A 27,450-nucleotide genomic window follows, 5' to 3' on the forward strand; every position below is an offset into this window, starting at 1 on the left:
CCCTCCATAACAGGGCAAATGCTGTCACTGCTGCGGTTTCTACTGACAACCTGTATTCCAGCCCAGTCTGACCTGATGTTTCCACACAGAGTAGGGACTGAGACCAAACCCTTCAGTCCAGGGAAGGGAGGTGAAACAAACAATCAAATGGCACGATCATCTCTTCTGTGTGAGTATGTGTATGTGCGTGTGTGTAGTATAGTCTGATATGCAATAGGATTCCAGAATATACTCTGGAGAAGAAAGAAATCTCCAAAAGCAAAAATCCAAAGAAAGGCAGTTTTTTCCAGTCCGCACACGCCTCCAGTTTGCAGAACAGTCTTCCCCAACCGGCCAAACTTCCTGGACGCGCAAAGCCTGGAGGTCGAGGGCCTGGCAGCTGGAGGCTCCAGACCCAGAGCAGTTACAGCCAAGTGTCCGTGGAGGGTCTCTCATCTGGCCTTCCAGTACGGCTGCTGTTCCAAGCCTTCCACCATGCTCAGCCATTTTGTCTTGAGACTGTTTTTCCCCAGGCAGCTTGGGAGTTCTAGTGCTAGAAATGATGAGATGCAAGCCTCTCCCAGACAGTCCTGAGGCTAAGCATTACCCTTCTCCAGGTCCACACTCTGCAAGGGGAGCTTGTTCCAAGCCCTCCAACATGGCTAGCCATTTTGCCTGAGAGCTTCCAGGCTGCTTGGGAGTTGTAGTGTGGACCAGATGAAGAACAAACCTCCCTCCAGAAGGTCCTGAGGCAAAGCCTTGAGAGTAATCTTGTCCAGGTCCACACTGTGTAAGCCCTCCAACATGGCCCCAGACCTTCCAGGCTGCTTGGAAGTTGTAGTGCAGACCGGTTGGAAAGCAAACCTCCTCTCAGAAGATCCTGAGGCTAAGCCTTGCCCAAGGGGAGTCTTGTCCAGGCCCACCTTGTGTAAGCTGTCCAACATGGCCTGAGACCTGCCAGGCTGCTTGGGAGCTGTAGTATGGGCTGGAGGAGATGTCATCCTCCTGCTTGTCCTCCTCCCGGTTGCTCCCAGGAGGTCCTGAGGCTAAGCCTCTTCCGAGGGGAGTCATGTCCAGGTCCAAAGTATGCAAGCCGTCCAATCCAGGGAGTTGTAGTGTGGCTTGGAGGAGATGCCCTCCTCCTCCTCCTCCTCCCCGTTTGTCCCAGAAGGTCCAGAGGCTAAGCCTCGCCTAAGGTCCAGGCCTTGTGGGGAGGAGGGGGAGGAGGAGTGTGTCTTCAGAGTCAGAACAGCCGGGGGGCTTCCTCCTCCTCCTCCTCCTCCTCCTCCTTCTTGACGAGGGGGGCTGCGTGTTGCCTGTGGGGCTGGGCCGCTGCCTTGCTGCTGTTGTTGCTTCTCTTGTGGAGGTGGGTCTTGAGGTGCTTGCTGAGGTGGTCGCTGCGCATGAAGCGCTTGCCACACTGTCCGCATCCGAAGCGCTTCTCGCCGGTGTGGGTGCGGAGGTGGCGCTGGAGCTCGTCGGAGCGGGTGAAGCTCTTGCCGCAGAAGAGCCAGGGGCAGACGAAGGGCCGCTCCCCGCTGTGCCAGCGCAGGTGGGCCTTCAGGTGCGAGGTCTTGCCGTAGACCTTCCCGCAGCCCGGCAGGTGGCACACGTGCTGCTTCTTCTTCCCCGAGGGGCCCTCCGACGGACCCGTGCTCCCCCCTAAGCCTCCTCCTCCTCCGGCCGCCGCCGCCTGGCAGTTGGGGCACCGGCAGCGCCGGCAGCGGCGGGCGGAGGAGGAGGAGGCGGCGGCGGCCAGGGCGGCCTTCGGGTGGAGCAGGGCGGCCAGCTGGCTCTGGTACTGGGCCAGCTCCGAGGGGGCCAGCATCAGGCCCCGGGGAAGGCGGTGGGCGCAGGAGGACGGGGGGCCCGGCGTCGAGGCGGCCGCCTGCTGGATGCTCCACCAGGGCAGCTCCTCCGGGACCGGAGGCGGAGGCGGGGGCGGAGGGGGGCCCAGCAGGTTGGAGTAGCCCGAGGGGAAGGGCACGAAGGAGGGAGGCGGCGGCGGAGGAGGAGGAGGAGGAGGAGGAGGAGGGAGCATCTTGAAGTCGTAAGGCGGGTAGGAGGGCTCGGCCGGCGGCGTCAGGGGCAGCTCGTGCCCAGCGGGCCCGAAGTGGGGGGCCAGGCCCAGGCTGGGAGGCGGCCCCGGGGAGTGGGCAGGCATCTCGCTGCCCCACGGGTGGAAGAGGCGCCCCCCGGAGGAAGCAGCAGCAGCAGGCGGAGGAGGAGGCTCGAAGGCGAGGAAGTCCGAGGGGGGCCCCGGCTGCCCGATCCGGCTGCAAGTGGCGGCCAGCAGCGCCAGCGGAGAGTGGGACAAGGAGGAGGAGGAGCAGGAGGGAGAGTCCGGGGAGGCGCTGGGGGTCCGGTCCTGGAGAGAGAGAGAGAGAGAGAGAGAGAGAGAGAGAGAGAGAGAGAAGCATCGCTATAAATGGTGATAATAACTCTCCATTAGGATCGAGGCGGCTTATAATACAAAACAAAACAAATCCCAATTCTTGCCCTGCCTTCAAACCTCATCACCAACCCGCCCTAATGAAGCCAAAGGGCCGAGAGGAGGAAGCGGGGCCAGAAGGACTGACTGCCTTCCCACTCAAGCCAGGCTTTCTCGGTTGTAACATCCAGACAAGGCGGCTCCCTCGACGGGGACAGGCCCTGAGGCCAGAAGCAGGAAATGCAGCAGGCCCCCAGGACTACGACCTTCTGCCCCTTTCCCCCTTTGCCTGAGGAGGAACAAGAGGAAGCCAGTGTCACCTTTTGGAAAGCTGGAGAGGGCTCCTTCTTCTGGGGCATTTGGGTTGCCCCCCGAAAGGGATCACAGGGGGAAGCCGAAGGCTTTCCTGGGGGCTTTTCGGGCTAAGTATGTGGCCCATGTTCTGCAAGAGCTGCTTCCTGACCTTTCGCCAGAGAAGGGGGGGGCGTTGAAAGGAATATAAGGAATGATCATGGTAATAATAATGCCCCTGGAGACTCTGGGGAGCAGGCTTCAGACCCCGTGGAAAGCCAGCTCAGGTTCCCCTCAGCCGGAAAGGACGCTTGAAGACCCACCACCGCCACAGCCCCCAAAGAGGGGGACCCCTGCCCCGGGCCCTCGGGGTTCGTCGCTGCCAGGAAGGACCCGCCGCCCCTTCCCTTCCCTTCCCCTCCGGAGCTGTCTCCGAAGTCCAAAGGCACCGCAGAAACCCTCCAGTTGGAGATGGCTCTCCCTGCCCTGGCTGGGTGCTAGGGAATCCTGGGAAGGGTTCTTTTGCCAGACATTGAGCCTGAGGCCACCAACGAAGTCCAGGTCCCCGGGTTTCCTTCGCACTGAGTGAAAGGAGTCTCCGACAGGATGATGTATGCTATGTGTCACCCCAAGGACGCCCTCCTCAGGACTCCCTCCTCTGCCCCAAGGAAGCAAGCAAAGCCTGAGGGATGCCCGAGGGGGACAGCCTCCTGGTTGAAGAGGAGCCCGCCAAGTGGGCCGCTTCTTCTGGGGAGCTCTTTTGGGGGTGTAGGAGAGAGAGAGAGAGGAGTCTGCCAGGGGGGCCAGGTCCTCCCGGCTGCTGGACAGACAGACCGACCCTGGAAGGGGCAGCTGGGGAGATTGCTTCCTTCCTTCCTTCCTTCCTTCCTCCCAGTTTAAAAGCCTTTCCAAATGCAGTGATTCAAAGAAGGCATCAGGAGAGAGACGAGGGAGGAGGAGGGCCAACTTCTCTGATGACTTCGGGGGCTTGTTGGAGCTGTTCTCCTCTGTCTGTCCCGCTGCCTTCCTGCCGGCGCAGGGCCTGGAGTCCCACCTGCTGGGCTGAGTCCTGGGCCCCTTCCCAGCCCGCCCTCCCCAAAGGCCAGCAGCCCTCCTCCGGGCCCAGGGCCTGTCCTCCCTTGGCGGCATCACTCCAAGGAAGCCCGCCGAGCCCTGATCTCTCGAGGGGCCTGGGGTGCTTCTTCTGGGGCGCCGCTCCTCCCTTTGGCCCAGGCCCTCCTGGCTGAGCGGGGCCACTAAGAGGCAGGGACTGGGCTCTTGCCTCTGGCTTGGCTTTGGGCCCTGTCCTCCATGTCCCTTTGAAGCCTGCGCCTTTGCATTTAGAGCCCTTCGAGCTCCTCCTTTCCCCTCCAATGTCCTCCCTTTAAGAAGGCTGCCACTGACATTTCTAGTCAGAGGTTTGGAGCTTTTCTTTGGCCCCGTCTGTCCTCCCTTCTTCTGGCATGCCCTCCTTTTTGCAGAAGAAGGCATTTACACTAACAGTCAGTCCTTGGAGCTTTGCTCCTGTCCTCCTTTTTGGGCCGGATCAGGAGGTCCGAACGTAACCCTTCTAGGCGCCTCCTCCGCTTTTGGTGGGGGCCTGTCCTCCCTTTTCCCGGAAGGTCTTCCCTTTCAAGCAGGACGCAGGTCCCAAACACTGGGCTGAAATCCTCCCCTTGGAGACCACTTTCAAGGGTAGGGGATTCTGGGAACTGTTGTTTTGTGAGAGCCTTCCTGCGCTCTGGTGCCACAATAAACTCACAGGGGGATTCCCTAGCGCTGAGTCAGGGCAGTTAAAGCGGTCTCGAACTGGATTGGTTCTGCACTGTGTTTTGGCCCGAAGAAACCTGCATTTATAGTCTTTTGAGCTTTGTGTCTGGTCCTGCCCTCCCTTTGCAGCAGCAACAGCAGAACAGCATGCCCTTTCAGTCCTGGGAGGGTTTGGAGCTCCTTCTTCCTTGGGTCCCCTCCTCCCTCTCCCTGGAAAGTCCTCCATTTCCCAATCCCGGCCCCGGACTGACCTGGAGGAAGGCCTGGAGGGTGTCGTTCCGGAGGAGGGCCACCGCGGCGGCCATGGGGGCTACCGGCTCCGGAGGGGGCCTGGAGGAGGCATGGGCTGCTCCTTCCTTCCTTCCTTCCTTCCTTCCTTCCTTCCTTCCTTCCTTCCTTCCTCGGGCTCTCCTTCTCCCTCCGTCCGTCCGTCCCGTCGGGCGCGCAGTGGCTTCTGCCTCGGCCCGACTTTGATCCGCTCCGGCAGCCACTCAGGAGGAAGCTCGGGGGGGCTTTGAAGTCCGCCGCCGCCCAATCATCAAAGCCGGGCGGCTCTTTCAGAAGCCGAAGCAAAGCCTTTGAATCCCCCCGAAGCTCCTCAAAGGAGGAAGGGGTCCGGATAAAAGCAGGAGGAGGGGGAGGGGGAGGGAGGGGGGCGGGACAATTAATGAAGTAATCAGGGAGGGGGAGGGGAGAGGAGGCACCCATAATTGGATTTCCCTGATCAAAGGCAGCCCCCTCCTCCTCCCCCTGGAGACCCCGCGCCCCTCGACGGACGCCGCCTTCCCTGGGCTCACAAGGCAAAGGCGAAGGCGAAGGAGGGGGAGGGCGAAAGGGAGGGTTGGGGGCTGCCTAGGCGACGTCTTTGTTATCCCTCCCGGGGAAATCTGCCTCCGGATCCTCGGCAGGAGAGAGAGGGGCACTCTCAAAAGTTGGCTTTGCCCCTTCCAGGCTGCATCCACACTGGAGAAATAAATCGGTTTGGCCCCGCTTTTGTTGTCTGGCTCTTTGCTATGGAATTCTGGGAGTTGGAGTTTGTTGCGGGGCCCAGAGCGAAGCTCCGCTCCGCTCTGGGGCCTCAACAAACTCCAACTCCCAGAATTCCATAGCAAAGAGCCAGACAAAGAGTTAAAGCGGGGCCAAACCGGGTTATTTCTCCAGTGTGGATGCAGCCATAATTATTACGGAGCATGGTGACATATGAATCGCCCTTCCTCCAGAATATGAATCTGAAGACTTCTCGGTTTTATGGGGGTGTTGTTGTCCTCGTTGTTGTGTCCTCAAGTCGTTTCCGATGTATGACAGCCCCATTCTAGGGTTTTCTTGGCCAGATTTGTTCAGAGGGGGTTTGCCGCGGCCATCCTCTGAGGCTGAGAGAGTGTGACTTCTCGCCCGAGTTGGTTTCTTTGGCTGAGTCGGGATTCGAACCCTGGTCTCCAGAGTCCAGCGCTGAAACTAAGGCGCGCTGGGTCTTTAGAGACGGTCGTCTAAACGGGATCCTCTAACCCCCCCCTTTCCTACCCCTGAATCCCACCCACTTTGGAGAGGATGTTTGGACATGTGCCAAGGGAGAGTTAGTCCCCCCCCCTCCCCCAGGTCTCCTACAAAGCCAGGAGGAAGAGGAAGAGGAAGAAGAAGAGGAGAAGGACGAAGAGGTAGAGGCAGGAAAAGGAGGCGAAAGAGGAAGAAGAGGAGGAGGAAGAGACAGAACAGGAAAAAGAGGAGGAGGAGAAGGAAGAAGAAGAAGAAGAAGGGAAGGAGGACGAGGAAGAAGAAAAAGAGGAAGAAGAGGAGGAGGAAGAAGAACAGGAGGAGGAAGAGGAAGAGGAAGAGAAGGAAGAAAAAGAAGAAGAGGAAGAGAAAGGGGGGAAAGGAGAAGAAGAAGAGGAGGCGGAAGAGGAAGAAGAAGAGGAAAAGGAGGAAGAGAAAGCAGAAGAGGAAAAACAGGAAAAAGAAGAGGAAGAGGAGGAAGAGGAGGAGGAGGAGGGTGATAGTCCTCCCTCTGCAAGGGAAGCGCAGGGTGTTTGTGGGGCTTCCTGGCTGTCCCTTGCCCCGCGGGGCCCTTGCCTCCTTCCTCCTGGAGCCAGAGGCGGGGGGGGGGTGTCCTGGCTTCGGGGGGGCTCCCCTTGGACGTCCTTCAGGGGCCCTCTCCCAGCCCCTCCTCCAAGGCAGAGAGCCCCCCCCGGGCTCCTGGGTGGGGCTCAGGAGGCAGGGAAAGCCGGCAGGAGAAGGGAAGAGGGGGCCAAAGGCAAGCTGCCAAGGCCAAGCCCTGCTCCTCCCTCAGGCTCAGAACTAGGGAGGACTTCTCCAGAGGAAAAGCCTCCAAACCCTCCTAGAAACGTCAAGCCCCTGCTCCTCAGCCCTCTCCAAAGGGAGGAGGTTTGGGCATTCCTCCTGGACACAAGGCGCAGGTGGAGGACAGGTCCGGGAAAAGGAGGACCAAGCCCGCTCGCCCTGAATCCTCCCCATAACAACCCCAGGGGGACCCCGGGCAGGTCACACACTCTCAGCCTCAGGGGAAGGCAATGGCCAAGCCCTTTGGAATAAATCTTGCCAAGAAAACCCCAGGATAGGTCCGTTTTAGGGTCGCCCCCAGTGGGAAAGGACTTGAAGGCTCACAACAACGGGCAACCCGGGCATTTTGGAGGACAAATCATTCCCGATGCCCCCCAACTCCAAAGAGCCAAAGCAAGAAACGCCAACGTTGTGCTTTGGATTTTGTTACTAGGTGCTTTCAAGTCGTTCCCTACTTCTGGTGATCCTGCCGCAAAGCAAGATTTGTCTGCTTTTGCCTTCCTCTGGGGCTGAGAGAGTGTGCCTTGCCCAAGGTCACCCAATGGGTTTCATGGACCAGACAGGATTTGAACCCTGGTCTCCAGAGTCATATCGTCCAGCGCTCAAACCACACAAAAGGAGGTGGATCTAGACATGACGAAGTGGTCTAGGACTGTAATCCCTTCAGTCTAAACGCTCTAAAGCTTTGGGTCCCAAACTTTGACCCTCCAGAAGTTTCAGACATGTACTTCCATGGATGATAAACTAACATGTCATCTTCAGATGGAATAATCGAGAGGGAGGACAGCTGTATCGAGAAGTAAGACGGGGTAAAAGGAAAGAAGTGAAAGAAAGAAATGGAACGGTAACAAGAGGAAAAACCAAATGGTATGCAATGAAATTCAATGTAGTGCAATATAATACAGGAGGCAGATCTAACCATGTAGAAGCTGTATGTGCAACCATTAACCTACAATAGAGAGAGAGAGATGTTTTGGACATCAGTTCCCAGAATTCCTGACTGTTGCCCAAGGTGGCTCAGGCTTCAGGGAGTTGGAGTCCAAAGCATCTGGAAAGATGAAGTTTGGGAACCCCTGCAAGACACCAGATCCCAAGAAAACCCTGTGAAATTCACAGGGTCACCACAAGTCAACAGGAGAGTTAATGACACAGACACAAACACAACCTTCCACACTGGTCCCTTTCTTTCTCAAAGGCACACAGTAACAGAGTCCAAAGCCCAACGTTTCCAAGCTCTGTGCATATCTTCTGTCCTTACCACCACATTAATGTTGTTGTTGCTTGTATCTGCTGTCTACAGGTGCCTTACTTTTCTCTCTTAGGAGGCTGGCAAACAAGCTTCCAATCTTCCTAAGGAACACAAAGAAGGGCCACTATTGCGGGATGCTACTGGTTTTAAAAATCAAAACTTACACCTCTATCATGAAAGAACAGCTTTGTGATTCAATGAATCCCAACTTTCATATAAAGTTACCCGGACTACATCTTCCCTGTCAGGTTACCTCTGGAAGAACATGGATGAAGTTTTTAAAGGCGGAGGGGTCAAGACTCAGGAACACAGCCATGGAGAAGCTTGTTGTTAATAAGTGCCCTCAAATTGGCTTTAGACTATGGCAGCCTATGAAAGAGAGACTCCCTGTTACTAACACTCCTGTGACTTAGGTTCCTGGCTTTCTTGACTGAATCTATCCCAGCTGCAATGTTTTTTCAAAGAAGTAGCCATGTTAGCCTCTCACAGCATAAAAAGGAGGAACGTAGGGGGAGGGGCTGTGCCAGACCTGTAAGACTAACTGGTTTCTATTTTTGCGTATGCTTTCATGGATATAACCCCCTCCCGTTCTTGGATTCAGTACAAAGTGATCATAAATGTTCAGGTGTAAAGCATATATACACAGTTGTGGAAGTGGGATGGAATGTAATACTGTCCAGAGAGATGCAAAGCATGACCTTGCATCAGAAGTAGTGAGTTTATATCCACAAAAGTTCATGCAAAAATGCAGTTATTCCTACAGGTGCTGTTACACACCTTTCCCCCATCCCTTCCTCTTTTTTATCCAGCTGTAACACGATTTCCCCCTTTCCCTGCTGCCTCCCACTTTACCAAACAGTATTGCAATTTCTGAGAGCCTGCATGGCACAGTGGTTTGAGTGTTGGACTATGACTCTGGAGACCAGGGTTCGATTGTCTGCTTGGCCATGAAACTCTCTTGGGCAAGTCAGACTCTCTCAGCCTCAGCAAACCTCCTCTGAACAAACCTTGTCAAGGAAACCCCCAGGGCAGGTTTGCCTTAGGGTCATCATAAGTCGGAAATGACTTGAAAGCACACAATAATAACAACAACACTGTAATTTCTAATGTGTCATGTCATCATCCTATGTTATGTCCAAAATGCATGAGACTCACTTTGGTCATTTTGTCTTCTAGGAAGAGTGCAGATTTGATTTTCTTGGGGCGCTATTTATTGTTCATTTTGGTACTCTACAGTATCTTCAAAACTTTCCTCCAGCACCATGTTTTTAATGCAGTGATTCAGATGGGATGGACTAGTACAGTTTTCTACAGAAGTAAGACTACCAGTATCAATGAGATGCCAAATAAACAGGTATTAGCCTTACAGTATAATCCTATGCATTCCTACTTAGAAGTAAGTCCCAGGGAGTTTGTTAGGATTTACTCCCAGCTGTGTAAGAGGTCAAAAACTAAAACTGGATGAACTAGAACGTATTGAGATGCGACAAACTCATTCTCTCTTTTGAAAAAACACAAAACTACAGCAGGAGAACTATCATTTGCTACCTGTACTGGAAAAGAAGTAGATTCCTTTCTGCTGGAAGCAGATTCTTAATACAAAAGTGGGAAAGTTAGTAAGAAGTGATGAACATATGAGGACGTTATCAGACAAGGGAAATTGGAAGTATAATCCAATGGCAATCCGAACGCAATCATGGGGTTTAACGTTATTGCGTGATAGACTACCACACGCAATTTCGGGCAATGGGAAGTCAGTCTGAACACAATCATGGGGTTTCACATTATTGCATGAGAGGTGATCACACGCAATTTCGGGCAATGGCAAGCTATTTTTGGGCAATGGGAAGTCAGTTTGAATGCAATTCAAATTCACGTAAATTCACTGAACTAGCAAATTCACGTGAATGCATTCTGGCCCCACTTCCTTTTCATTCGAAATTAAGAGAAATTCCTCCTGTGTGAGAAACTCCTGAGTTAATTAGTAATACAGTGGTGCCTCGGGTTACGAAATTAATTCGTTCCGCTGTCAATTTCGTAACCCGAAAGGCTTTCGCAAGCCGAATTCCCATAGGCGCTAATGGGGAAAAGCCGCGATTCCGTGTGAAATCGCGCAGAAAAGCACCAAAAGTTTTTTCGTAACCCGAAAAAACTTTCGCAACCCGGAACAATAATTTCCTATGGGTTTTTTTCGTATCCTGAAAATTTCGTAACCTGGGTATTTCGTATCCATCTTATTCAATTACCTCTACATTGAAAGGGGAATACTTTAAACAGTTAAATTAAATTTAAATCACATTGAATTCATATTACATAACTATACCAAAAGCTTTAACATGAAAAATACTATGCATGATATTACTGTTCCTCTTCCCTGATACCCTTTTTGAGTTTGAGAAAAAAGGAGACAACTGCTTGAGGTTTTTTCAAAGCCACATATCTTACTCTCCCACCAAAACCCCTTCTCCTGCCTTCCATTTTCCCTCCATCATAATCTCATTTCCTCATTCTTTACTTTACTGTTTCTCATCTGAATCTCTGCACAAGTCCCAGGGTTAAAAGCTTCAAAATTTCCTGGGACAGTCATGAAGCTTTTATGTGTGATGAAATATCAAACACAGGAGAACCACTCCCTTTCAAGCTGCCAGTACCACTTGCTATTTTAAAATCTTTTAACCCTGGGATTAACTGAATTCTTATACATGGTGAACTAAAATAATCAGAGATCCCTACAGCTATTTGCACTAATTAAACTAACTGAAATTAATATTTATGGCAGGCACATACTCACATGCATGTATGATTTCTTAACTGTGTATGCAGTATTTTAAACCTCAGTTTGGACAGAGTAGGCTATATTTGCAACTACTGTAATACAGCACTAATATTGCTTTGGGTGAGCAAAATACTTATTTGGAGAAAAATACTATTTTCACTTATAGCCCACATTCCATCACTCTAACTATATTTTACAACCAAATAAATACATTTCAAAATCAAGTTTGTAACGCATCCTATTTTTGTGAGTTCACAATCATTTGTCTCATTGTTTAATAGAATTTGTGGTGATGCCACATTGCAGTTTTGCAGGATAATCAAAATTAGCAGTTTTTAATATGTTTATGCAAACGTTTTTGGTGAATATTTACCTCATCTTTAGTAAAAGTTAGAATTTATAGAACTGAGTACGTATTAGTGATCCAAGATGTTTGGGTAGATCTGTCCTTGAGACAGCATACATCTAGCATACACCCAACGAATCAGTAGAGTTTATTTAAGCATTGGTTTATCATTCAAATTGATTGGGTTAACTGTAGTTGGGACTAGCAGGTGGATTTAGCGCAAAAAGTGTTACAAAGAGCAAAAGAAAAAGTTGTTTGAAATTATATTCTTAAAACATTGATTTTTCTTGGTTTTTTTTTTTACTCCAAATGGATTTCAAGTGTTTCTACAGTTTTTGAAATCTTCCCAACTTTATAGATATAAATAAATGATTGGTTTCAGTAATATAGATCCATTATTATTTCTAGGGATGGGGATGATCAGTTAGGTCCAAAGCACATTGCAGAAATAATCCAGTGTGAGACTGCATTAGCTGCCTTGGTTCAGTTCTAGGGAATCCTAGGAATTGTAGTTTGTTGTGACATCAGAGCTCTCTTGATAGAGAAGGTTAAATGTTTCACAAAACTACAGTTCCCAGAACTTCCTAGCATTGAGCCAGGACATCTAAAGCGGTCTCAAATTAGATTATTTCTGTAGAAGCCTCCCTGCTGAATCCATTCTACTGAAATTACTCTTGCATAAGTGGTCTATATCTTGTGACCTAAATCTTACATCTACCCTGAATGACTTAAAAAAAGCAAGACACCATTTTGCAAAAATCTAAGAGAATTAGGCTGTGAGTAAAGAATCAACTGGGTAATGTAAAATGTGTTGGTTCTTTAGCATTGTAGCTTATTAAATAAATTAATAAATTAATTTTGGAAAAATATTTATGCTGAAATTCCAACTTCAGTCAACCACTTTAGTTATAACCTAAATATAATCGAGTTGTTCCTTTTTTGTCGGCAAATTTCCAACTTAATTTATAACTTAATTAGTTTTATTTAGTTTCTACTACTGTCATAATGCAGTGAGGGTCAAGAGAATGGCTATTAAAAAAGGAGAGAGAGAGAAAGAAAAAAACCACATAATAGATCACAGGGCTATCTTTATTTCACAAACTGCTTTTGGATTCTTAGGTGTTACTTAGGTACATAAAAGCCAAATATCACATCAGGCATTACAGAAAAGCAGGAAAAAGACACAGCAAAGACCCAGAAGCTTAAAAAATTAATTTCCATTAAAAAGAGAGGCATCAGGAGTCTTTTAGCCAAAGGAATGTTTGGGCAACTAAAAATAGGAGGGGCCTGGGATTAATCTCAATACACTATGCTCTGGCCTACGGTAAACAGCGGAAGAGGATCAATATCCCTCCTCCATATTTGGCCACAGAGAGGCAAGAAAAGTTTGCTAGAAGCCCAGAGTCTAATGGTCCCAACTGGAGCAGGGTAGGAGGGCAGTGGCAAGGCAAAGCCACAGATCTGCCACTCTGGAGGCAGTAGCAGCAGCAGCAGCAGCAGCAGCAGCAGTCGGAGCTGGGGGCTGTGAATGTGATGGAGGCAGCGGCAGCTGATTCAGGCTTCTTGGCAGTATTCCCTTCCTTGTCCTCCCCTCTTTGTTCTCCTTACTTACCCCACAGGGAAGCTGGGACAAAGGCAACCTGAAGAGATGGAGAGACAAAGAGCAACAGGATGGTTAATTTTCCCTTCTGGGAAGGGGTAGGCAACACTCCAGACCACTCTGTAAAGGGAACTTGTAAGGTTTTTGTACACACACACACACACACACACTGATCAAACGGTACTTTGTATCTGTATGTACATGTGTGTGTGAATTTACACACAAAACTAGACTTTGCTCAGAATTCAAAATGCTTTGCACAATCAGTCCCAACCATCACGGCATCAAAGTTTTCAAGTATCACCCCTCTCATAATGGGAGTTCCTGTTAATACCAAATGACAGGGCCATTACACTTCACGGATGGCAGAAGGATGGGAGAAGTGAGCTGTGTGTGATCATCTTTGCCCCAATTGCACAAATGGGACGGGAACAATCCGCTTTGCTTCCATCCTTCTCCCTGCATCCGATAATTTCCTAGACCTAGATTGATGGTGCAAGTGGAGAGGTGGGAATTCTTTATGCCCCTCTCCTCTTCAGCTACTAAGAGTAACTTGTTCAATCTCTAAACAATACAAGAGGACAGAAAAGGTGCCACGTTTCATGCTGTTGTGAAGATGAGTGGGACATTATATATCACTGAGGGCACAATCCAAGCAAATGTTATATTGCAAATCAGTGGGGCTTTTAAATCAGTCATACTTAAATACGTTAGAGCAAGGAACAAGCAAAACCACCTCTGAATATTCCTTGTCTAAGAAAACCCTATGGAATTCATGAGGTCACCATAAGTTGACAGGTGACTTGAAGGCACATGAACACACTTAAATCTTGTTTGGGTGGGGGAAGGGTCATTGTTCTCTGAATGCCCAACGTAAATTAAGTGTACACAGACTGTAAACCCAAAACCGAACATAAGATGACATTAGATTTTCACAGGTATTAATCTTTTAAAAAACAAATGGGAAAGTGGGGGAATTCTCAGGTTTAGATTTTAAACCTGAGGCAGAGTTTGTCTCATTATTGATTTTCATAAGACACTGGTAGTATTTTTTTGGCTGAAGAGTTCATTAAAATCATCCTCATTATGAGGATTACCATCTGTAAGTCTACTCAGGACTCAGTCTCACTGGGTTCAGTAGGGCTTACTCCCAAGTAACTAAGTACAGGGCAGTATGTTAAAAACTCAGTCTCTTTGATTAGTCACAGCCAGAGTAGACCCATTGGCTCTACTGTCAAATGCTCATCTACATGTAAGTAAATCCAATTGAATACCATATATACTTGACTATAAGTCGACTTCATGTATACGTTCAAGGGCAGGTTTTGGGGCCAAAATTATGGATTTTGCCAAGACCCATGGATAAGTCGAGGGCAAAATTTTGAGGTTCCTTCAGTGTGTATATGTATGTGCATGTGCAAGAAGGGCTCTAATTGAGGCTTTTTGCTTCAGCGTTTCAGCCTTCATTTCAGCTTTCATTCTCCAGACCATGGCAGTGCTGCTGGGAAGGACTCTGTTTAACTGCAATCAATCACCTAGAACCCTTTCTGCTTGGCTTAAGAGAGAAAGAAACTGTTCTCCCCACTGCATGGGGGGAATCTGAAAGAGATGCTATCACATTATCATACTGATCTGTAAATAAGTCGACCTGGGATTTTGGGGTCAATTTTGGGCATAGATTTTTCGATTTATAGATGAATATATACGGTAAATGGTTCTTATCTAGCTGGAGCTAACAATAAAACTCAGACCTAAACTGGACAGGTATCAAAACTAAAAACAGGCCAAAGGCTAAAATAAGAGTCAGATGGTTTTATACACAGCCATACTTTGGTGACTCCACTGTCAGCCAAGTGATTCTGAATTAATCAGATTCAATATGAACTTCAAACAAACTGATTGCTAATAAACTAGAGTATCCTGTTATGGGTATGAAAATGCAAAAATAAAACTGTCACACTGAATCATTAGGTGTTCTTATAACACCATAGTATATATACTGATCCTACTCCCCACCCATGTGAGTACTGAGGAAGTGGACAAGATCCTTAGAAGTGTTAGGAAGACAACCTGCTCTCTCGATCCCTGTCCCTCTTGGCTAGCAGCTCAGGGGGGTGCGGCTGTAACTACTATGTTGCGCCACATAATTAATTAATCTTTTAGGGACGGGCGCTTTCCATCCAGCTTAAAATTGGCCATTGTAAAACCGCTGATAAAAAAGCCCTCCCTAGACCCCCTGATTCACAATAATTATCGGCCTATCTCTCTGCTGCCATTCTTGGGGAAGGTGATTGAGAGGGCGGTTGCCATTCAGCTTCAATCGGTCTTGGATGTTACTGATTTTCTAGACCCATTTCAAACTGGCTTTTGGGCGGGTTATGGAGTTGAGACTGCCATGGTCGCCTTGGTCGATGATCTCTGTCTGGGCATGGACAGGGGTAGCGTGTCCCTGTTAGTGCTCTTAGACATCTCAGCGGCTTTCAATACCATTGACCATGGTAATCTTCTGGAATGCCTGAGAGAGTTGGGAATCGGGGGCACTGAGCTCCAGTGGTTCCATTCCTACGTCTCGGGTAGATTCCAGATGGTGCAGCTGGGGGACGTGCGCTCCGATAAGAGGGCCCTTACATCTGGCGTCCCTCAAGGAGCCATTCTGTCCCCCATGCTATTTAACATTTACATGAAACCGCTGGGAGAGATCATCCGGAGACACGGGGCGCGGTATTATCAGTACGCTGATGACACCCAAATATGTTTCTCTGTGTCTCCGACTGATGCAGTGACCAGGGATGGCATCTCTCCTCTAGACGCCTGTCTGGAGTCAGTAATGGGCTGGATGAGGGAAAACAGACTCAGACTGAATCCAGAGAAAACGGAAGTACCTGTGATAGGATCCCCGGGTCCTGGTTTGGAGATTTGTCCACCTGTTCTAAATGGGGTCACGCTTCCCCTGAAGGATTCTGTTCGCAGTCTGGGGGTGCTCCTGGACTCGTCGCTCCACCTTACATCTCAGGTGGATGCGACAGTCAGGAGCACCTGTTATCAGCTTCGGTTGATACGCCAGCTGCGACCCTGCCTGGACTGAGGGGACCTTGAAACAGTGGTACATGCTCTGGTAACCTCTTGGTTGGATTTCTGTAACGCGCTCTACATGGGGCAACCCTTGTACCAAACCCAGAAGCTTCAATTAGTGCAGAACATGGCAGCCAGACTGGTCACTGGATGTTCCAGGTCCAGCCATATAACACCTGTTCTGCAAGATCTACATTGGCTGCCTATTCGCTTCCGGGCGCAATACAAGGTGTTGGTTATAACCTATAAAGCCCTAAATGGCTTGAGCCCAGGGTACTTGGAGGACCGCCTCTCCCCATATAATCCGCCTCGCACACTCAGGTCAGCCGGGAAGCAACTTCTGAGGGTTTCTCCTTCGAAACACTCTGCGACTGCACAGAGGGCGTTTTCAACCTCAGCCCCGCAGTTATGGAACTCGCTTCCCGAAGAGCTCCGCTCGACTCCCTCCCTCGACCAATTTAGGAAGAGACTCAAAACCTTTCTCTTCAAACAAGCTTTCCCCCAGATGTTGTAACGCTTCTTCCCCCCCCCCCCCCTCTTGCACCTGCACTTTGGCTAGTTTTTGTACGGTTTTTAATCTGTGTTTTTAACTCTTTGGTTTTAATGTTTAATATTGTATTGTTTTTGTTTGTCGTTTGTTGTTGCCATGATGTTGTAACCCGCCTTGATCTCAAGGAAAGGCGGGCTATAAATAAACGATTTATTTTATTTTATTTTATTTATAGCAATTTCTTCCTTCTGCCATCCCTCTACAGGGGGGAAGCCAGTATTGGAACTTGGTTAAATCCAGGGATTTTTCTTTTTCAGTCAGCATCTCAGATATTTTGTTTCAAAGCACAGTAGCTCTTAGTTAAAGAGAGCAAAGCAGCATCGATCTGCCCGAATGTGGTTACCTTTAAAGTCAGCATTCTCATTACCACATCAAACATTCACAACACAGTAATGCACACCTTCACAAAACAAATGGAAAATTGTAGCAGGAATTTGCATCTGATACATTTTGAAATGAAATTGTAGAGATCATCAATTCTCAGAATAAAGAAAGGATTGGCCTAATTTCTGATAGCAGAGTATCTAACTGCCCCAAAGCATAAAGTAACCCAATGTATACTTACTAAAAAGCCAGCCCATGTCAGTGAATGTGCTTTGGATATTGGGCAGAACTTTAAAAGAGTTTTTTGGGGTACTGAAGTGTACCTCAAATAGGTTCAACGCCTTGGATAGTTCCTTTAAAGGCAATAAAACCCAATGTTGATTCACTGCACAACTGATATGGCAGCCACTAGACAGTACTGAATAACTCTATTGTATTCAGTTGATCTTATTCCCAGACAAGCATGTCTAGGATTTCAGCTAATGATTAAATCCAACTGTTAGCTCCAGCTACAATAGACCCATTGAATCAATTGGAGTGACATAATCTTTGAATTAACAAATTCCTATTCATCCATAATCTAGTTGAAATTAATAACTGCATTTAGCCAAAAGATTGAGTCAATTTTATAGCTAAACCATAAGAACTAACCAATTAATCTAGATGTAGCTAATCAGAAGGGCCTTCGAGAACCACATCTATATAACATTAATAGAAGCTCACATTCTATCATCATATTTCCAGGAAGAGCACTATACTATAGTTATTCTTTATTTGATTGGACACTTTTCTATACCACCCTTGCATTTACTGAAATATTCAAGGTAGGTCACAATAAAATATATTTCAATAATGAAATAAAATAATATGTATACTTGGTATGGTAGAAACACTTTTTTGCAAAGATGAGAAAACACAAGTAATAAAATCAGCACAAATTGCTAAAATTTCCAATTTTTTATTGGAGCTATAATAGGGGACCATTTTGGTCTCCAGGTGCTTTGAACTTGAGATCCCAGAATTCCTAGCCAGCAGGGGGAATTGCAGTTGGAGTTGGATCCCAAAATATCTAGAGGTCCAAAGTTTCCCTAGCCTGGACTATAGCATGATCACTCTTATTAAAATGTTCAGGGAACTGAGACCAATTGTACAAGTTCATGCATGCAAAAGATCCTGGTGTTTATCTCATACCAGGATATTTCAGAAAAAGTTTGAGAGTTCAGCAAGTTTTGCACAACTCTTAGTCAGGTGGCAGCTGGTAGCTGAAGCGGGATATGAAATTTACTCTAGGTTTTACTCTGAACTTTAAGGGAGCTGTCCAAGGCGCTGAATCTGATTCCCACATTTGTTTAGCTTTATGGAGAGGCCTTTTAATGTCCAGACTACAATTTTGAGCCAATTCATTTCTCCATTCACAGAGAAGCCATCAGTCACCACTTCTGATTGCTGTTTTGTATGTGCATGTGGTACGAATGTGAATTGATTTTTCTGAGTGTGAATCTTCTCTCCATTTGTAATCTGAAGTGTTGCATTATATGATCTCTTAATGTCTGTTGTTGTTGTTGTTGTTGTGTGCCTTCAAATTGTTTCCAACTTATGCCAATTCTGAGGTGACGCTGTCATGGGGTTTTCTTGGCAAGATTTGTTCAGAGGAGATTTCTCATTGCATTCCTCTGAGGCTGAGAGAGTATGACTTACCCAGGGTCACCCACTGCATTACATGACTCGGTGGGGAATCGAATCCTGGTCTCCAGAGTCATAGTCCAACACTCAAATCATTACACCAAGCTGGTTCTCTTAATGTAGCCCTTAATACATCTTCACTGTATCAGTCCTTAACGGATGGAGAGCCTCAATACTAACTGTTCTGGTGCAGTTCCCTAGATGTCATCCAGTGGGAAGTGATGTCTGTGCTTATGGTCTGGCCTTCGACCTTTTAGATAACTGTTGCCTATCTAGGCAGATCTGGAAGATTTGGGATGGTTTGGGGGCAAATATATCACCCTAAAATCAGCTTCTTGGGGCTTTGAGAGGCTTCTGAATACTGCACTTAGGGTTCTCAAGGGTGGCGTGTGGCCTATGGGCTGCACTTTGCTCACCCCGATTTATATGGTCGCTGGGGAAATTTAGGAGCAGCAGTCCAAAAAAGTAAACTTTCCCCCAGGTTCTGCATCCAAATACCAATGCCTGTTAAAAGACGAAAATGAGTTACTGATATTCTGGCTGCTATATCAGTTTTCATCTCAGTGGCACATTAAGTCATACTTCTACCTTTTACCTTTAGTTGGTAAAAAAAACCACAGAACCATATTTTAGACTTTATCCAAGCCAGTCTCATTTTCAATGTAATTTGTTATAAAACACAAACCATTTTGTGCAGTGTGGTAAATCCCACAGGAAGATAATTCATTCCAGCGGAGAAGTGTGGTTTACCACAAAGCAGAAGGAGCACCAGTGCAGAATGCTTCTCTTATCCCTCACCACCACTGCCTAGGCTAGATATGAGAATTATTTACTGAGAAACAAGAAGAGTGATAAAAATATGGGACAGCATGTGGCAAATCAATATACAGCATATACACAGAAAGTATCCCTAGCAGGACAAATTGAAAAGGCATGTGATTCATTTATAAGTGTCAAGCAATTTGTAAATCACAGGCTTACAAATGTCACCTGCACAGTGAGTCATCTTTATCAGATTAAAACATCCAAATCTCTAGGCTAGGAATCAGCAGCTAAATGCTATAGGACCAGATCAGACCCACAATCTGCTAGTCTTAAATTTGTCAAATCAGAAAACACGCAGGGGTAGCTGTGTTGGCCATTTAGCAAATTTAAACAAAAATCCACCAAACAGTGATACCTTTATTGACCAACCAAAATGCACAATATACTTGTTGCAAGCTTTCAAAACTCTACTGGCTTTGTCATCAGGCAAGATGTTATAAACCAAACAGGAGAAAAACTAGAGATGCTAGTAAGGTGCCTGCATTCTGTTGTTTCTGTCCTTAATTAAGATGGTATGGGGAGGGCATCTTTTGCAGGCCTTGTTGAGATGCAAATGGTCTGTAAATTGATACACAAATATTGTAGAATATTGTATCAGAATATTGTTATAGTATATTTTTGTTTCCTGCTACTAGCTATGTTGGTAAGAAAGGCAGGCTGTACATTTGACCAAAAGGAAAAACAGGCAAATAAATGATAAATAAATGCTTTCAGCTTGTTTTAACAGATTTCAATTTATTGTCTCTTGGTGGGAATAACTTACAGATTATAATACATCCAGGAGTGAGTAATATCCAAGCATCTTCACTAGTAGTGTAATAGTGGGAACATTAGACTGGATCTTAGGAAATCCAGGTTCATGTCACCGCTAAGCTATAATAATAATAAATAATAAACAACTTATTTGTGTTTCCCTGCCTCTCCCAACTGGATCGAAGTGGGGTTACAGACTAATAAAATCACAGTACATATAATTAAAATTCTCTAACCCATTATAAAGATTAAAACCAACATATTAACTAATGGTTAAGAATAACCATACAATACATAATACAGTGCAATTGGGAATCAAGCAGCATCTCAATTCAGGGGCATGTCAGTCATTATCTTATAACATATCTGGATATGCTTGGCGAAATAGTTCGGTTTTCACTGCTTTCCTGAATATCTCTAGTGAGGGCGCCAATCGGATGTCCTCAGGAAGGCTGTTCCACAATCTCGGAGCCCTTACTGAAAAGGCTCTTCGTGAAGTGGAAGCATATTTGGGTTTCCAATAACTTCTTGCCCAATGATCTAAGGGTGTGTATGGGGAGAGGCGGTCCCGCAAGTAACTCGGACCCAAGCCATATAGGGCTTTATAGGTCATAACCAACACCTTGTATTGTGCCCAGAAGCTAATAGGGAGCCAGTGAAGATCTTTCAAAATAGGTGTTATATGGTCAAACCTTGAAGAACCGGTGACCAGTCTGGCTGCCATATTTTGTACTAATTGAAGCTTCCAAACTTGGTACAAGGGTAGCCCCATGTAGAGCGCATTACAGAAGTCTAGACGAGAGGTTACCAGTGCGTGTACCACTATTTCAAGGTACCTTCAGTCCAGGTTGGGTCGCAGTCGGCGTATCAACTGACGCTGATAGCAAGCATTTCTGGCCGCCGCATCTACTTGAGATGTCAACTGAAGGGATGAATCCAGAAGGACTCCTAGACTGCGAACTTCGTCCTTCAGGGGCAGTGCGACCCCGTCAAGGATGGGTTGACAAATTTTCTTCCTTGAACCTTGGGGGCTTATCACTAGTACTTCCGTTTTCGCAGGATTCAGTCTGTTTGTTTTCCCTCATCCAGCCCTTTACTGCCTTCAAGCAGGCATTCAGAGGAGAGATGCCATCCTTAGACACTGCGTCAGTCGGAGATATAGAGAACCATATTTGAGTGTCATCAGCATACTGATAACACCTCACACCATATCTCTGGATGATCTCTCCCAGCGGTTTCATGTAAATGTTATACAGCATGGGGGTCAGAATAGCTCCTTGAGGGACACCAGATGTCAGTTCCCTCCTAGAGGAGCAAGCGTCCTCCAGCTTCACCATCTGGAATCTACCCGAGAGGTAGGAACAGAACCACTGGAGCGCAGTGCCTCCGATTCCTAACTCTTTCAGGCGTTCCAGAAGGATACTGTGATCAATGGTATCGAAAGCCACTGAGATGTCCAAGAGTATCAACAAGGTCACACTTCCCCTGTCGGCGCTCAGATGGAGATCATCGACTAAGGCGACCATGGCTGTCTATGAACTCACTTTGTCTCTCTGCTTTCCCTCACAGGTTAAACCATGGTTTGAAAATATCCCCTGCAAAAATTCCAAAAAGCAAACCTTTATTTTGCCATTTTATATGAGGCATACAAATTTACTACACCATTATAGCATCTATGGACTTTGGTATCTATGAGAGATCCTGGAATCAAGCTCCAATGGATACAAAGAACCTACTGTATTACAGAATGTCAAATTATTTCAGTGATTGACCAAAATTTGGTGCAAATTATTATTCATATACATAAATGCATTGCTATAATATGTCGTACATAGTGGACAAATGTTTCTCTGGAACATTTCTGCAGAGGTCTCAGAATAATATGTAGGGTTTTCAAATATCAGAGCCTGGCCCTGAGTCTCAGTTTTCATGGGGTATTGCCAGGCAAAGTGTGCAAATTCTCAAGTTTTTGTGGGGCTCATCACCAAATGAGAGGAAAGAGCTATGAGTAAATCTCAGCTGACATAGCAGCCACTTGCTACAATTACACAGCTTAACTACAACTTTCAAAGACTCTCCAGTGGGTTTATGTATTTACTAAGTTAGCTTTCTCTTTGTTTCCCAGTGTCTGTTGTACCAAAGCTCACCCTCTGTTCTGCTCTGTACCCACCTTCTGGCTAGCAGCAAGTAGGCTAGAATTAATGTTCCTTATCCCAACTCCCTAAGTAGGTGAGGAGGCACAACCCCTTCATTTCACCTTGATCTGGGAATGGCCCTTTTAGCTATGGTTTCTCTTTTAATCTCTAAATAGGAAAATATGTTCTCTCTTCTCTCTCTCTTGTATGTGTGTGTGTGTATGTTTGCATGGCAAGCTATAAGCAACTGCGATTGGAAGTTAATGCATAATGCTTAATAACATCACCAGGTGGCATCGCCAGGTTTCAGGTTTTGGCTCAGAAAGTTCAAGGCAATCCTAAAGTGGCAAACCTAACTGCATAATGTGCTCAGTCTCCTTCAAGTTATTTATTCTGTGTCTCTAAGATTTCAGTATAATGTAGGTGATAATTCAATACAACCACTTTGTCTTGCATAAACAATATAGAAAAGGCAAAGATTTGATGAGAAAAGTATGTGCAAAAGAAGAAGCTACAGAGTGATGACCAGCCTTCCCGATGAAGTAACAGCTCCATTTAATTTACAGCCCTCAGTATTAATCTGCAGTGAAATGATCTAGTGAATCACTCCAGTAAACGGATTTATGTGCTTTGCTCAAAAACTACAATACTATGTGGTTATCCATGATGTAGTCCATTGCATAAATCATTGTCTTTGGTAGTTCTTTCATAGGAATTACTGGAAGAAAAAAATGAATATGGTCCTTTCCTAGATTATAACTATGTTGTTTCTGACATGGTGACACTAAGGCGAACCTGTCATTGGCTTTTCTTGGCAAGGTTTCTTCAGAGGGGGTTTGCCTTTGCCTTCCACTGAAGCTGAGAGAGTGTGACTTGTCCAAGGTCACCCCAAGGTTTTCCATGGCTGAGCAGGGATGCCCAACCCTTGTCTCCAGAGTCATAGTACAATGCTCAAACCACACACCACACTGACTCGCACTATAACGTTAGCGATATGGAAAAGAAACTTGCAAGATTTGTTTCTGTCATCACTGTTCAGTGTTGAGTCTCTCAACAAACTGAGGTGTATGTTTCGGGGGCGGGGGAGTGTGTGCATTGTATTGCACTCCTAACTTGAAAAGGAGTTTATTTGCCTTCCAACTGTTGCAGTTTATTAAGGGCAAAACATCTAGGCTTTATAATAGGCCTGTAGACAGAACAAAGCTCTTGTCAAATGAAAGGGGTGGCCGCTCAGCTGGGGAGCATGTAAATGCGCCAAAAGAACAGTTCCCTTCAAAGACACCAGACATGGTTTTTAAATGAAACATCCCTCACATAATTGGGACTTGCCACTTAACTGTTGCATTGAGAATATTAATTTTTAAATAATGAAACCCCACTGAAGAAAAAGCAAAGAACATCTGATAGCACAAACAAAAATCTTGTGTTATCAGATGTGAAGAGGTCACAGGTTACAAAGGCTGGTAGCAAAACTCTCCTTAGTGTAGATGTGCTTCAGAAATGTTGCTCGAGTGGCATTTTATACCATCAGGTTTTACAAGTTCATTGGCTGATCTATTTATCTTGGTTGGTCTCTTGCACCTTAAAGCATGGCTTTCCCAAGGATAAAAATAGGTCATTTTGTCTATTATTTTGTCATAGGCTCATACCTTTGAAACCCAAGTCAATTTCTCCTTCTACAGCTCATTTAAGATTTCTAATTAGGGGCCTCCTTTGCAAAGGCTAGAACTGAAATGACAGAGAAAGATAACAAGGTATTAAGCGTTTCCATATGCTGGCATGCTTGGTATTTATTTGTCATTGGAAAATAGGCATTTGGAGAGATAAAACCCAGATCATCAGGACAAAATAACCTCAATTAGATTTTTTTCTCCTTTGCATTTTTTTTAAAAAAACCGAAAGGTCTCCAACTCTGCTGCTTGGCAAACATAACTGGGACAGATTTCTTGTTTTTTCTCTTTCTTTCCCCCTCCAGCCTAAAAACATTCAGTCACTTCCTTCCCAAACTGCTACCACCAAAGAGTTTATTAAATGGCTGAAAAAGACAGCTGGTTCCACCATCTGTTAAACTGTTTTTCAGGGGCCAAATGAAACAGGTTACACCTTCAGCCATGCCAAGTTTTCCCAATACTTCTCCCGCCTCAACCCCCCCCCCCCCCACTGCTTTTTCTGACAGCCTGTGGTGGCCTAATCTGAATTTCACGCTCTGGTTTTGCTCTTGCTAATGTGTGAGCCTCTTATGTGCACTTTCTTGTGGAGTTAAAGATATCACTCTTCCCCCCCCTCTCCAGGAACAAAAGCTCTCCTCTCCCTTTCAGCCCAGCTCATTTGCAATCAACAGAATCCTGGCTTTTGGAGTTCCCTTTTGCTGCAAATACTGTATAATAAAGGAAACCCACAGAGAACTAATATCTGACTTTTCCTTTAAAAGAGAGGCAAAGAGGGCCAGGAGCAATATCAGGGGTTTTGCCAAGGACTTTTTCTGTAAATGTTAATAGAGGTAATTCAGATGGACCAACAAAGACAGTGTCTGCAATGCACTGCAGGTGCGAGAGTCCTGAAACAAAAGGGATGCTAACCCTTAGTGGTATCTCTTGTCATTAACAATTCTTTGATGTTCACACTCCAGCCTTCCTTTTATCTGGTAGGGTGGGATTCTGGGAAGCCCCACTCCCTTTAACATGCAGCACAACAGAATCTTTACTCTGCCTTCCAGCCTCATAAGGCTTCTTCAAAATGCTTGTGGCAAGTTAGCTTCAACCACACCTTTAGATACCTCAACCAAGTAAAATGAGAGAAAGTGTGTAAGGTTATTATTAAAACATCAGAATGTTCTAATCATTAAGCCCAAGAATCAGATCAATAAAAACAACAACACCTAATGTTATTTTAATAAGGGTTAGCTTCCTATACCAGATCTTGGGGATTAACTTGACTCTAACCAAAGTCATGCTTCTGATTCAGCAGCTCTGAGGATATTTATACTGTATTGTGTTTTCCTTGCACTCATTAAGGAAAACTAATTGCAAATGTTGCAAACACATTAGATCGATGCCTTCTTGGATTAAAAAGTGCTCTCACAATGGAGCCTGGTGAATAACATTTCACTTTGAGCAAAAAGATGTTTCTTCTAGTCCACATTTGATAGCCACTAGTTAGTAGGCATTAAATCAGGGCTGGGAACCATGTCGTTCTTCAGATATTGTTGGACTCCAACTCCCAGCAGCTCTATAGTCAGCATTATCAATGGTGAGGAATACCAAGAGCAGCAAGCCAACAACATCTGAAGGGCCATACATTTGCCATGCCTGGTCTAGATGAATTGCTCTATATCCTGTGATGCCTGTTTCCTTCCAACATACTAAGTGAAGTGAATGTGTCAAAGCAGGGACGTAGCTAGGATTTTAGGAAGGGGGGGGGGTTCCAGACTAAGTACCTCCATTATAATGGGGCTTGGGTGCGGCGGCGCAGCAGCACACACCATTCATTTTTCTAATGGAAGGGGGGGGGGGTCCAGACCCCAAGAACTCCCCCCCCCCGGCTACGTCCCTGGTCAAAGTATCATTCAAAGTGCTTCTAAATGAGTTTATGTCAATGATAGGGAAGTTCCAGCCCATGACTCAAAGGAAGACCTTCAGGGCAAAATTTGAACTCCTTCCAGGCTGCATCCTCTCATATTTCACATGGCTACCCTGTCCATCAGATGGAGTCAGGTAGCTTGTTACCTTTTGACAGGATTGCCAGACTGGAACTTGGATGGAGCTTCTGTAATTTCAGTCCTCAACAGATTTTACAGCAGAATGAGGTTACTACAAAGCTCTGTCAAGTGGAATGAAGACACCTCCTTTACCTTCAAAATACCAATTTTCATATCCTCCCAACACAGCTATTGCCATACCAGTCGAGGTAGGTGGAGGGGGCACAGAGGAGTGTCCAGGAGTGCCCTGTTCTTGGAGACAAGAACAGATCTGGGCATTACTCCTTACCTGCTCTTCTGCTCTCCATTGGCACGGCAATATAGCCTGTTGAGAGAGAACAGCTGTCCCTGAAAATTGGAATTTGGAAGAGGAGGGAGGACAGGTAGCTTCATCCTTATTGATGGAGCATTATGGTACCTTGTCTTGTTCCAGGATCTGTCACAGATTAAAGTTACAGAAGTGCTGACCTGGACCTAATCTGGCAACTGTACCTGTAGGTTACCTTTTGGTGACAGGAGTTAAACTTTTTTTTTTTTTGCAGTCATCTTTCTTTTCAATTGTTTTGTGAGAAACAAACCTACCCCAGCCTAAATGAGTGAAGTCTGACATCTAAGATTGGCATTTGCAAGAGTATTACAACCGAGTCATAAGTGTAAACATCATTTCTCAATTCCATTGTCCAATTCCCTGGGTCAAAGTTAGTACTCTAGAGGAAAGTGTATAACCTTTGTGGAGACAGTCTAGCTGGAGTCTGACTTTTCAGTTCCTTGTGGCAACTGTACAAAAAGGAATGGAGCATTGGAGTAATGAAAGAGGGGTGCAACAAAGCAGGGAAAGGAAAGGTGGAAGGTACATGCAACAGTGTAAGGACTTTTTCACACAGGGAAAACTGGAAGGTTAAACTGGTCACAATACAGGGTCATCCAGGGCATTAAGGACAATTTCACAATTGCTTTTCAGATGATGTTGTGCACAAATGGGTCAGAATCCAGACAGAAAGTGAGGTGAATGTGGGAATAACCATTTTTGCAAAAATACTGTGTTTGCATGTCCAGTTCATTCACGAATTCACTCTCTTTATGTAATAGCAGCCGTCTGAAAACCATGTCCCGGATTCTCTCTGTTTCCAGATTCCCCAGGGTTCTTTGCTGTGCCAAGGAGAGGGAGACAGCCTTGTTTTTAAAGGGATATATACACACACAAACCCCTCTTTCCCTTGGGTGGCTGCTCTCCTCTTCCTGAAGCAAGAAACAGCTGGTGGGAGAGCAAGATAGAGGACGTTTTGGGATTCCTCCTGTATAGGAGGGAGAAATGGAGGATATGTCTTGGAAAGGGAGGGCATCTGCGAGTTTCAGCCCTCACTGGAATCAGGCAAGTTTATGGACCAGCCACCTCTTCTTTTTCTCTAGTGTGTGTGTGTTTGTGTGTGGTTTTATGGGAGTTTGCAAAGGGATCTCTGCCTTTCTTCCTCTGAAACAGCTTCTGGAGCAAAGAAGATTTTCCTCCCCATTTCCCTTCCCTCTCTGGAGCATGTCTATGTGTGCAGTTGTGGTAATGACAATTATAATTATTTGCATAATATGCAAATTAGATGCCTGGATTTGAGGGTCTGGAATATGGCAACCTGGAAGGGGCTTGTGGGGTAGGGGAACATGCTTTCTGCCAGCTAGCTT

General features: G+C 46.4%; 2 protein-coding genes across 8 annotated transcripts in view; both read right to left on the minus strand.

The window, feature by feature from the left end:
* Positions 1-1,222: 1,222 nt before the first annotated feature.
* Positions 1,223-4,776, minus strand: SP5 (Sp5 transcription factor). Its single transcript, XM_089523030.1, has 2 exons — positions 4,723-4,776; positions 1,223-2,347 (listed from the first exon to the last, which is right to left on the minus strand). Exons 1-2 carry the CDS (start codon positions 4,774-4,776, stop codon positions 1,223-1,225), a joined length of 1,179 nt encoding a protein of 392 aa, XP_089379156.1.
* A 7,449-nt stretch (positions 4,777-12,225) lies between these two features.
* Positions 12,226-27,450, minus strand: part of MYO3B (myosin IIIB) — a 395,071-nt gene continuing 379,846 nt past the window's right edge. For 6 of the 7 annotated variants that reach the window (XM_089519779.1, XM_089519780.1, XM_089519778.1 and 3 more), the window contains one exon: positions 12,226-12,777. The gene's annotated coding sequence lies outside the window, so the exon portion shown is untranslated. Of the gene's footprint in view, positions 12,778-21,471; positions 21,540-27,450 lie in introns of those variants that run through there. The other variant, XM_089519776.1, reaches the window with a different exon arrangement.

The sequence above is a fragment of the Sceloporus occidentalis genome, unplaced genomic scaffold (assembly GCF_023333645.1).
Source record: "Sceloporus occidentalis isolate IW3139 unplaced genomic scaffold, rSceOcc1.0.p SCAF_4, whole genome shotgun sequence".
NCBI classification, from domain to species: Eukaryota; Metazoa; Chordata; class Lepidosauria; order Squamata; family Phrynosomatidae; genus Sceloporus; species Sceloporus occidentalis.

Excerpts from the sequence above, each read along its gene's own strand:
- SP5 (XM_089523030.1), bottom strand. The coding sequence starts at position 4,776 with ATGGCCGCCGCGGTGGCCCTCCTCCGGAACGACACCCTCCAGGCCTTC. Across the intron at positions 2,348-4,722 it reads CCCTCCAGGCCTTCCTCCAG|GACCGGACCCCCAGCGCCTC; the intron begins GTCAGTCCGGGG and ends CTCTCTCTCCAG.